The sequence below is a fragment of the Erithacus rubecula genome (genome assembly GCF_903797595.1).
Source record: "Erithacus rubecula genome assembly, chromosome: 2".
In the NCBI taxonomy this organism is placed as follows: Eukaryota; Metazoa; Chordata; class Aves; order Passeriformes; family Muscicapidae; genus Erithacus; species Erithacus rubecula.
The window spans coordinates 84,035,803-84,048,294 of record NC_136685.1 but is presented as its reverse complement, the minus strand read 5'-3'; the positions used below and the strand labels follow the sequence as shown (position 1 = coordinate 84,048,294).

At 35.8% G+C, this 12,492-nt stretch overlaps 1 protein-coding gene across 2 annotated transcripts in view; it reads right to left on the bottom strand.

Annotated features, from left to right (window-relative positions):
• The window catches only part of SRBD1 (S1 RNA binding domain 1), a 121,574-nt gene that overhangs the window by 94,482 nt on the left and 14,600 nt on the right, over window positions 1-12,492 (bottom strand). For both annotated transcript variants that reach the window (XM_079298246.1, XM_079298247.1), the window contains 3 exons: window positions 11,558-11,693; window positions 6,417-6,520; window positions 2,177-2,284 (listed from right to left, as the gene is read on the bottom strand). In XM_079298246.1, coding sequence (XP_079154372.1) covers window positions 2,177-2,284; window positions 6,417-6,520; window positions 11,558-11,693 — 348 coding nt within the window. The remainder of the gene's footprint in view (window positions 1-2,176; window positions 2,285-6,416; window positions 6,521-11,557; window positions 11,694-12,492) is intronic.

Sequence of the window (12,492 nt, the reverse complement as noted above, 5' to 3'; positions counted from 1 at the left end):
CAAAAGCAACACTGGACATTATTATACCAGATAGAAGAAATGATATCTGACAGAATGGAAGAAAGGAAATTAAACAATAAATAAGGTAATCGTCTTGCTGGCAAGTTTCATTCTTCTGATCACTAGGAGCACCAGCAATTTCAATACATTCTTGGAAACTTTCTGTTCCAACATTTAATGACAATAAAAAGAAAAAAGAACAGCAGGAGGTGGGTTGGAAATATTAATGCTAAAAGGAGGTATTGAATACTTTAGCAGCCCTTTGCAAGAGTCGGAAAAAACAGCTCCTGATGTCCGGAAAGAAAATAGGAGGAGGATAAGGGTTAAGTGGTCAGGGACCAGAATACTGCTAGGTGCTTTGAGTTCCTCTCTATAGGAGAGGTTTCAGATTTTCCAATCCAAACTCCAAATAATGCAACATCATCACAAAGAGTAAAACCTAAGCACATATCCCCTCAGGAAACAGCAGCAAGCTTCATATTCTTCTCATTGATTACTTGTGGGCAACATCGAATAAGCAGTAGGGCAGGAAGCTTTTTTTTCCCCCCCTCTTTTGATTAATAGAACAGAAAACCTTCAGCAACCCACTGCTCCAGAAGTCCTCAAAGTGTTACACACAGCACAGGCCACAACAATCCTATTGGTACAAACCACTGAATAAAAACCACAATAAAAGGGCCTTGAAGCATCCCTATGTCAGGTTGCTTAGTTCTCTTAAAATGAAATTCCACTAAAAAGTAGGCATTTTTTCTTTATTTTAAAATTGTTTGACTGTAGATTTGGCCAGGAATGAAAACTATTTTCATTCCCATGTGACAGAAGCCAACAGCTGAACTCTCTACCATGAGATGTTCACCATTTTGACCACAATAGACAGTGCCTCCCATACCACAGCTACATGTATTGTTGTCACAAAATAGTAAGTGAACTCAGTATTTTTAGAACCCTGCAAAATTCTAAGTAACAAAAAACCAGGCTCACTAATCAAGAGGTGAAACAATCTTGCTTGCAAAGCAATAAGCAAACATAATATACTGTAGTGAAGAAGCTCAAAAGCCACTGGAAGTACACACTGTTAAAATCTTGAGCTGATGGTTCTTTTCAGAGAGGTAGAATATAGATCATTCTTGCAATGATGTTCATGAAAGGCATCAGGAAAACAACTTCAATTCATACACAAATCACACCCAGAAAAGTACAGAAGAAATACATTTCACAATGTGGTTGCTGATTCTAGGTACTAGATAGCATGTCATTTTGATGCAAGCAATTTCAACATTTCTAGTCAAAGAAACAGGGTCTCTTAGATAAAATTCATTTACAACTACCTCAAGAAAGTATTAACATATGAGAGAGCCTTGCCAGAATGAAGCATGTTATGTTTTGAGGATTTTTTCTGGTATTGAAGAATCGCACCAAAAGTACTGTTAGCTATTGGAAGATAATGCTTTTAATTGACATATTCAATAATTTCCACTATGTGGTAAACTCTCATACTACACCATGGTATACCCTATCTAATTCATGCTTATTTGATACTAAGTTTTAAATTTCCTTTAAATTTAGAACAACGTTACAGATCCTAACAAATGACATGATATCCAATGACATCATTACTACAGTATCACCAGTAATAGGTTCACTAACTTTTTCCAGAGACATCACAGTACTCACAAAATAGTATCAGACTAATACTATGACTCATTAATTTGCCACAAAATGCAGCTGGCAAACTCAAGGAATGCGTCCAACCCTAACAATACTTCACTGAGTTCTATTAGACAGGTAAAAGAGTTACAACAGTGTCACTGACAGTATTGCTGTCACAAGAACAGATGCTGGGAAAACACAGTGACATCAGTGTTTATGCTATTAAAAAATCATGTTAATATAGTCCTAAAATTGTACTTTATTAGATAATTGTACGAGCATCTAGCATGTAAACATGTAAAATGTCTCCACAGAAAGATCATTTCTCTACTGTAGCTGAAACTCTATAGGGTCAGTAATTAAATCTATAGAACCAAGCGTACACAGTTTGTTTCTTCTGTAAGCACAGAGGATTAGAAACATACTGATATTTTCAAATAGATAAATGATAGCCTAACAATATCCTGGGGAGGGAATTGTTAAAAAAAATCAGTAACATGAAAGCACAGATTTATTCCAGGCTTACCTGAATTCCCTACAGAGAAGAGGATATATAAGGCGTTTATATGCATCCTCTACAGAACTCCGGAATAGCCTCATAAATTCCGGTTTTAAAAATTGTTTTGGCTTCCATCTGCAAAAGACCAAAAGAAAAATAAAAGAAATATTTTAAAAACACATGCAGAGAGCTAGATAAAAAAGGAATTTTCCAGAAAGACTCCTACATTGTTAAACCCTATAAACTGCAGAATTATTACAGTAATTAAGCAACTAAATCATGAGTTAAATGTGAACGGAATGAGAAGTTGCTCATAGTTCTAATACCACACAAGGGCCAGGCTTATCTTTTCTTTTCTTGGGTATCAGAACACAATTATGATTTTTGTTTTAAGGAAAATATTTAAAAATTATCCACTTTGAGAAATCAAAGCTTATTACAACAGAATAAAGAACAGTCCACCTGTTTTTTATTACTTTTAAAAATACTGATAACACTCAGTTCTCTTCACTTATTCTATTATTTAACATGCCTGGGTCCCAACCCATAATGGGAGATACCTAGACTTATCAAAAAATAAGCATGCAAATTTGATACGTTTATTTTGTTGGCCTGTTTTTTTTTTAAATAAAACATGGTAGAATTATGATCATAATGTGTCCAGGTGCAGGCAAAAACAGAACAGAACTTTACTTTTGACCTTGTTTACTTGTAACCACTCATATATACTGAGAATTCCAAATTTCTCCAACTCAGACAGCTCTTCGGTTGTCTAAGAGGATCTGCAACTTTATGAAACAGCTTTTCTAAGTGTCTGTGCATATAATAGTTGAGAAATGTGTGGTTTAGCCAACCCTGCATTGAACAGACAGACATGGGAGCAGAATGAAGCTCATCATTCAGTTTTACAACATTCAGGGTTGCAATTCAGAGCTTAGCCACATGACCTCATCACTTTGCTAACAATTTTTGCAAATAGTTCTATTACACTGAATTGTAACTAGAGACTCTTTCCATGCCTATATAAAACTGGCAAAGGCTTTAAACCCTCTTATTGCCATCACATTCTATAAACATGAAGGTTTCACAGGTGGCAAGTATGACTGTCCCAGAAAACATTCTCAGCACAAACAAGAATGAGTTTGGAAATTTGGCAGCTGTTTCCCCCTCTCTTCCATCCATTAAAGCCAGTTAACAAACTTTTCCTCTGTAAATAGGTTATCACAATAGGTATTTTTATTACCTGCCAATAGATAAGTAAAAAAGTAGGCAACATTCTGTTACAAATTGCTACAAATGAGACAATATTCAAACAGCAAGTTCAATCACAGCAAATACTGAAATTTAAAAATTTCAATACTTCCTCAGAGAAGAGAAAAATCTACTTTGCTGCAAAAAGCAATGCAGAATCATGTCTGCATATTTAAAAAGATCATCACAGCCTAGTTAAGCCCCCCTCTAAAGATGGGTTTTTCTTTATTATTCAATCAAGAACTACCTTTTGAAACTAAATTTTAAAAAAGCTCCATACAAACAGTATCATCTTACACTGGTCATCAGCTCTCCACATCCTAGTGCTCACAACAGGGACCACAACAATCATAAATGGCTTAGACTACTGATACACCAGAGGGTGAAACCACACAAACAGAATTAACAGAGCCCACATTAAGAACTACCAGTACTGATTAATAACTGCTCCAGTAAGAGCCCAGCTAAGCTTTTAGACCTGAAGGACAAACAGCAGAGCTTTGTGCTCCTCCAAGACATTATATAAAACATGTACCAAGTTAATAAACAGAGACAAAGCCTTTAAGGCCTGCACCATGGAGTTTACACAGGATCTGAGAAATTTGACTGGAAACTGAAATAACATAATCAAACATCAAATTTCATTTTCAAGGTTGCAATCCCACTTGGGCACAAACTCTCATCCCATCCCAAGGAACAACTCCTTGTTGTTTCCACACTCAAAGCCAGCTAAGCAGCTCCTCTGTCACTCTCATTGATCATTTTCCTGTGTTCAATTTCACAACAAAGTCTTTGGGACCAGTAGAGCTCTGGTATTAATAGCAGTAGGTTCACTGTCAAACCACAGGATGCTGTTTTCTGGGGAAAAATACAATCCAGGGCTAGGCATAAAGATATTCCTGAGCTTTCTACAATTTCTAAAATTGTAAGGAAACAGATGCTTATACAGGCTAGTACATGTTCTGTACTTGCAAAAAAACTTACAATATTCTTAGCATCTACACAGATCTCAATGCAATAAGGAACACTAGTCTTCCAAACTCACTTTTGACTGCAGGAGCATTTAATGCTAAAAAAATTGTCTCAGAAAAACACAAATAGTTCATAATATTTGCTACTAATCGACTTGCAGTAGTGATACTATTTTGTGGCTATAATACTGGCCAAACTCTGTAGCAACCTGGCATTTCTGGTTCTGCAAGCCATTGTGTATGTGATCTCTAGCAAATTAGTTAAAACCTTTGCAAAGTTTTGAAACTAAAAAAAAGTTATTAACCTGCTCTAACCAGTGTATCAATGCAAAGAAAATAATGCAAATTCCACCGCTGGACAACCATTTCAAAGCTTGCAGGGCAGAATACACATTTATTATTTATCAGTTTGATAACACAGTTGTCAATCTAAGGAGGAATATCAGGAGCTGTCCTCGATGTTAATGCACAAAGATGTAATAAAACCATTCCTTCAGAAGTTTTCCAGCGGTGGAAAAGTGTCCTTAAATACTAAAAAGCCATAAGCATATATAGCCTTATGAATACTAAGTATTAATAAGCATTCATTTCCAACATCAATATTTTTCTTATCCCAGGGTGACTCACAAAAGGGTAATCAACCAAAAATATCTCCATTTACACCCCAGTTTTATTTGTGTAGCAGTGACAAGCTGTTCCATTATCTGTGGTCCACAGTGCTTCCAAATTCTGTCATATATGCAGTAAAGCAAGACTGACAGCTATGTTCTGCCTACGGAATATACATCCTGATGGGAGGACATAAATTCTGTTACAGGTACTAAAAACTAGAAACAAACAGGTGTTTGACTTATAACTCCTGATACCTTCCTGGAAAATAGAGGTTATTTAGCATATGACCTAACAGCAATAGTATCTGGCCAAAAAGTGTTTTAATACTTTCAGAGCCCTATTCTTCCCTTTCAGAGGGAAACAGCCTTATTCAATTTCTGTGGTGAAAAGGAAATTTTTTTACTGCAGCCATTTCTTGGCCTTGCTGTGAAAAAGCAGTAAAAAGTAGTATCACTGCATTCAGTTTTATACATTAAGAGGCACATTTCTTCCTACTTTTTTTCCCCTCCTTTTGGTTAGTCATTTTTAGGATGCAAAGGAAGAAGTTTCTATGACCATCAGAACAATGCCCAATATCTTACACTACTGAGAAAGATGGTATTTATACATGCAAAGAAGATGCAATATTTGGAACACAATATTCTCCTACAGAGGACACCAAAGTACAATTTCCAAGAAAAAAACTGACAGTTATTGCAAAAAACCTCATATACTTAACCTAAACTTGTGCAAAAGACCTTGAAAATTATGCAATGCTAAACATGTCACTACAGGCTTAAAAAAGACCCAGACAACTTATAAGAACAAAACAGTAAAAAATAAAAGAACCTGGTTTTTACAGTCCGGTTTTTCGATTTAAACAGAAATCAAAATCAAAGAGATGGTTCACACAATATTACATTATGCATTGAAGGCAGTTTCATTTAAGTTGGTCTGTTAAATCCATTAAGTTCTTTATAAATATGTAATTCCTTACATTTGTGCAACTTCAAGTTATGTACTCCACAGACCTAAAATAGGACGTAACCCTATTTAATCATTGCAGTTGAGCATATGAAGCTATTTTTCCAAGTTAGGAGTATACATCTATTGGATTCTACAAAGTCCTTTCAGTAAAGGCTACAGGATGTGATGCATATTACAATCTGAAAATACATTCACATTTCACCAGCCTTTGCATATATTTAAAAAAAATTCAACTGCTTAAAGAATGGTGCCAGAACCTGCAAATATAGCCTAAGGCTGATCTTTTCAGCATAATGCTACAGCAGTTGGAAATACAGAGTAAGACTTATCCACTTGCTAATTTCATCTAATCTAATAAATATTTGTTTAATTTGTTCTCCTAATGTAACAAGACATATGAGGTACACTTCAGTATGCAGCTGTTCATAGAAAAAGAGATTTCTGTAAGAGTATGTATCCATGCAGACCTTTCATTGACACACCACCAACAGAATTCATTCTTCACCCCGTCAGGAATGTTGACCTTCACTGTCAGGATCTTCAGATTTTCCCCTCGGTTAATGGCCAGAATCTGAGTGCAAACATAAATGGCAGAGACAGATGACACACAAAATATCCAAAAGATAAACTTATCAACATTTGTGTACGCGCTTGCTTGACATTCTGTAGCAAATCAGGATGGTGGTACAGTAAATCAGTTCACAAAGTACTAGCATGTATAGATAACATCCAAAATTTAAACACAGATCAAATCATGCCATGGCATAAGACACATTTTTCCTGGAGTCTGCAATCTCAGGATCCAGTTTAATCTTAAACACACTTATAATGCAAGACAGCATGAATTTTGGTGGTGGAATAATCTTACTTAATAACCCAAATTAAAACTCAAGAAATTAATTGCAAGATGAAGAACTAGACACCAGCAATGGAAGAAGTTACTCCTATGCTTCAGATTCCATTTTTCTTCCTATTATTAATCCAAATTTAAAATTAATTCTGAATCAGAACTTGTGACACAAAAGTGCTCAGCTTAATTTGAAAGAGGAAAGTTATTCATGGCTAGTTCACAAATAGCAGAAAAGGATGTAAACATTCACTCTTTACTGGAGTGACACTCCAGCCTTTAACTATATGCATGTATTTCTGACAGTCTTGTGTCCATAACTGCAGTCATGATCTAAAGCTCAGTTTGGCTGTATACGTGCTACCTGCACACACAGCTCAATTTTAAATGTAAGTCTGCGATTCTACATTTAAAACCAGAATCACAACACATGTGGTGGATCCTGGAGGATTCTGGTGGATATCTCCTAGTGTAATCTCACTATGGAGACATTGAATGTTCACCTTAATAACAAGAAAACTCACTGACCAGCAGGTTTTAGAGACAGAATAATACTCAGAAGCAAATAAAATCCACATCTTTAGATTTCATTTTTCTTTCCCAAGTATTTTAAAGTAGAAAAATACCAAAAAAATAGACCTGCTCGAAGCTGACATTCCTATATGACTACCCATGTTGTTGTATGTAGCAGGCCCTGAGCACTGTCACAACAGAGCATTCTGTGTCAATCATGAACTTTAATTCAATCACTAGCTAACTCAGACATGTCACATATGTTAAATACAATGGTTTAAAATGACTCCAGGACATAGTACCAATTTATATTCCTCAGCCCTACTGCTCCTGTGACATACCAGGCCTGACATATCATTGAACAACAAAGCTAATAATAAAGATTGCATGTGAAATATTATAGCATCTGGTACCTTGACTGCCAAAGCAAATGTTTTCACGTAGAAATTAGAAAGACACATTTTAACAAATCAAGTGCTTTCGCATTTATTCTGATTTTATTTTTTAAAAAGAGAGAAAGCTAAATGTCAAGTTAAAATGAAATCAAAGTGATGCTCACAACAGAGAATATATGTGATAGAATTATAATGTCATCATTCAGCATGCTGTCAGCAGGGTCAATATTTACATCAATTTTGTTTCCTGGCACTTCATCTGCAGAATGTGTCAATCACCTGAACTTAAACCAGCTGTTAATGTAGTCACTAATATTATTTATATTTTTTATTCTCAAACAGTCTGCCTAAGTGATGCAATCCGAGAAGAATTATCATCCAATAAATGCTCAATTAAGAATGGAATTACTGAATTTCTTCCTCCAATATAATAAAGTCTTTTTGCTTAGCTTTTTTTTTTTTTTATGTAGCAAGTTAAATCTGACTATTGTAGTCACAAAGCAGTCTTTACTTCTGGAAAAAGACTGTTTTTATATGAGATTGGAACAGATCCAGTGCAAGGGTTGTTAGAAACAACATACATTTTTCAGAGAAAGCAAGAACAACATGATCCAGTCACAAGATTTATCAAACCTTATTCTGTTTACCATCAAAATGCAACATGCTTCGTATTACACAGCTCTCTTATATGTTGCATATTGACTTAAACTCACAGAGTAAGTTCTGTAGACTTTGCCAAGGACTTTAATTTCCAATTCCTTTTAAAATATGAGATGGAAAATAGAGCGCTTGCCTCAAATGCCACATTTTATTCTTTTCCTCCTACTATTCCAGTCATCTCCAAATACAAGAAAGCAACCTCAAGACCCACACAAAAACTGAACTGCTTACAATTAACCAAAAATTCAAATAAACTCTTGGAAGATTTTTTTTTTTCCTTAGTTTTGACAGTGTTGGTATTGCTTCTCAGCTATGTCCTAAGAGAGTCCAGTCAGGTTCTCCTTGCTGCCAAAGGAAGAAGTTGTGACTGAACCTCCAGCCAGCAAAAGATTCCAGCTGGAAACACCCACGGGGTATCTGACCATGTCAAAATCTGGAGTCAGCTTTTAAAGCTGACTAAAACAAAGTTTTTTTCTCATTACAGTTTTAGTATTTTAACTTTTTCAAACAACCTGACTCCATGCTAGTCCTGATTACTTCAGGACTCAAACAAGAGAGAATGACATGTCTCAGCAGAGCCATGAGACAAATGACAGCAGAGACAAAATTACAGTGGCACAGAAAGTAACCCAGACCTACAGCAGAAGCAATTCGCAGCACAGCTTACTGCAGAGCACTTAAACTCACTGCAACAAATGCTGCAGGGCACACTCACAATTGCCAGGGCTTTGGACACAAAGGCACAGCTTGTGCTCCTACAGGTAACATGCCAGGCTACTGCACACCCCCTGTACTCACATCTCAGCCAGAGCAGAGCTAGGGCTGTATCCAGGCCTTTAAGATCACTTGCACCTCCATACTCAGGTGATAACAAGTTTCAGTGCTATTTTATGGAATCTTGAGTCTGCAACTCCAAAAAGAGATGATTCAAAGCTGCCTTTTGCCTCTACCTGAGGCATTCAGAACACTTGTCTGTGTGCAGCCATGATAGCACTAGAGAAGATATTCAAAGCAGTAAGTTTTGGAACTGTTCTTCAAGCACACCTATTTAACCTGAAGTTCTGGGGGATTAGTAAATTATATAAATCACTCTGAGGTTCAGGTTTTCCTATATCTTTTTCAGGTGCAAGCTTCTTTTAATAATCTCAAGCCAAACCAGAGAACTCCTTCTCTTAAAGAATATATTTTTACCAGTTTTTAAATGCACAAAGGAACCATCTCTTCACAGTCTTAGGTGAAGGAAAAAATCAAGACTTTTAGGTATTTAAAAGGATGGTCATAAACCAAGAAAATAAAGACATGAAAAAAATGGCAATTTGCATCAGTAGGGGAATAAGGTCAAGTAATAAAGAAAATTAGTATGATGAGAAAGGCTTTCAAAACTACAATACCAGGGTTTAAACTGAATGAAGAAATGGCAGATAAAGAAAAAAAAATCTCTCCTTATTCCCTTATCAAAATACAAAAGGGAAAGACAGAAACTGAAAAAGGAAGAAAGAACCTAAGAACCAAAAACAGACATGAAAAGTTACAATATATTTATAAAAGAGCAAATTTTGCATGTCAGAAACGATCATAAAAAGCATTTTTTTCTCAGTTAGTACAGAGAGCCCTGTCACACCTTGAGCCTTGAAAGCACAAGCAACTCAGACTTCTACAATTCACAGTAGAGAAATATTCAATGTATTAGCATTGATAGCAGAAATTGATAGCAGAAATATACAGATGAAAGGCAGCACCTAAGTGTGCAAAACCATCCCATGATTACAGGACTGCCAGCTGCAAAATCAGTGCTTATTACTTGTCTGAAGAGCCAGAATGAGTAAAAAAAGAGGTATTCAGGTTAGCAGCATACACAGGAAAGAATGAAGCAAAGCAGATCGAGCTAATTTTAATATGAAATGGACAAACTAAGGACACATCCTGGATAAAAACAGTGCAGCCACATAATCAAAGTGCTGACCAGGTTTGGGAAATAATTTTAGCCCTCACTAAGCAACAGTTTTCCTTAAGAAAATAAAAAAAAAAAAGGAAACCTCAGACAAGAACTAAATCATACCATCATCCCAGGAAACACTTATGCAACATGCACTGAGTGAACATTGTGGTGTTCACCACTGTGAGTGCAGGTAAAACCAAATACTCTGCCACCTCAAGAATTCCTTCAACAAAAAAGGACACAAAAGAATCCATACATCATAATATGATGAATCCACCAATCTTTGTCAATGTCACCACAGCAGCCAACAGACTGCTCCAGCAACTTTTCCAGATCCTCTAGAATCTACTTTGTACCAAATAACTATTAATGTAACTACAGTAAACAATCATACTTATTACAAAGAGGAAAAACCACAGGTACTTCTTCAAACATCTACACAAGACCAGCCTATTGAAATCAACAGCAGCTATTTAGTCTTTCACCTTTCATATAGGAAGGGGGAAAAACAGCTTAAAAATTAGCATATCCATATTGTGAGCTTTTTTTTTTTTTTTTTGTAATAAATTAATCCTTTCATAATCCAAAATACACTGGTTTAAAACAGAAAGCACAGAAAAAATGAGAGCATATCAGTGCCTTCTAAAGAAAAAGGACATTTCTACTTAGAAGTATCTAAGTGGTCTGTCTTCTGTGATATTTGATTTGTTTTGGGTTTGGAATTTTAATTTATTTTTTAATTGTTTTTTGTTGCATTTGTTATGTTTTTTTAAGCTAGGTGACTAAAATATAACAAGAGACAATTCACTTGGTGATTAGTTGTAGATTAGAACAGAAGTCGACAGCTGCATTGAGTGCATCACACTTCTGCCTCTGAACTTCAGTAACAGGGGTAGCCTAGCTGACAAGACATCAGCTTCTCATCAGCTATTAATTTTGCTTCAGCCTTTCTTTATTTATCTACTTATACAAGTCTAAGCTTGGGGTTTAGGATACCCAAAGATGCTACACAAAGAGAAAAATGATGACTTGCAAAACACACCCATTTTTGGGGTAGTGAAAAGCAGACCTTTGTACTGATTCTTAAAACAGAGATCAAGAGCTTATTTCTGCATTTCAAGAATTTGAAAGCTTCTATTACCCCTGATAACTGTAAAGAAAAAGAAAATACCTTTAGTTTTAAGCAACAGAATTCAAAAACAAAGTAACATTTACTAAGTTAAAATTCTAAGAAAAAAAAAAATTAAGTTGTACCTGATGATGCTGAATATTCTTTATATTACAAGAAAACTCATGGTACAGTTGGAATTTATCAATGTCTTTTTCATTTCCATTTTTGGATGACACTTTTGCCAATGTTGACTGGATAGAAACATACCTTTGCTGGCATCTGAATAGAAGAAAAATCAGATATTTACAAGGTATTTTAGCATGAAACTTGTAACAAGTCATTATGGCACAGATCAAAAATGAAGTTTGGAGTCTGCTCAATTACAAGTAATGTTAACTCCAATTACCAGCAGAACTGGATGATATAACTTCATGATGAGGAGACATAATGCGTACTGAGGTAATATACCAAGAGAAAACATTCAAGCAAAAAAAAGCTGATCACAGCCCTCCTCCTCAAGGAAATGGAGATTCAAAAGCCACCACCTGCACCTCAGTTATGGGTCCAATTTCACACAACAAATTTGGGGAAGTTGCAAAAAAAAAAAATTGCATTGAATCCTGAATGCTCCTCATGATTATCATACATACAATTCACTTCAGATTAACAGGATTAATCTGTAAATCACTGAGTATTCAACTAAGGAACTTCCAGTGGTCAAAATAATGTAAGTGACAGTCAGGTAGTGACAGCACATCCCTTCATTGAAATTATCACATTGCTGATTCAAAGCAACTCTGCAAGCTCCTAAGGTGGTGCATGTTCTTTGATAACTCTCTTCTCTGCCCCAGATGGCACACAGCAGACAAAATAACAAGTGACTATTGCCCTGTCACACCAACTCTCCAGACATGACAACATTGAAGTCAGGTAATGTAAGAAAATCTAAATTAACACAATTTAAGGACCAGTAAGTTCTGCTTTAAAAACAGTCCTATTTGTTTGGCCTACTGGCTACCAGTGCCAAAATCAACCATCTCTGCACACTAGTTACACTGACAGGTGTCAAGTCAGTTAC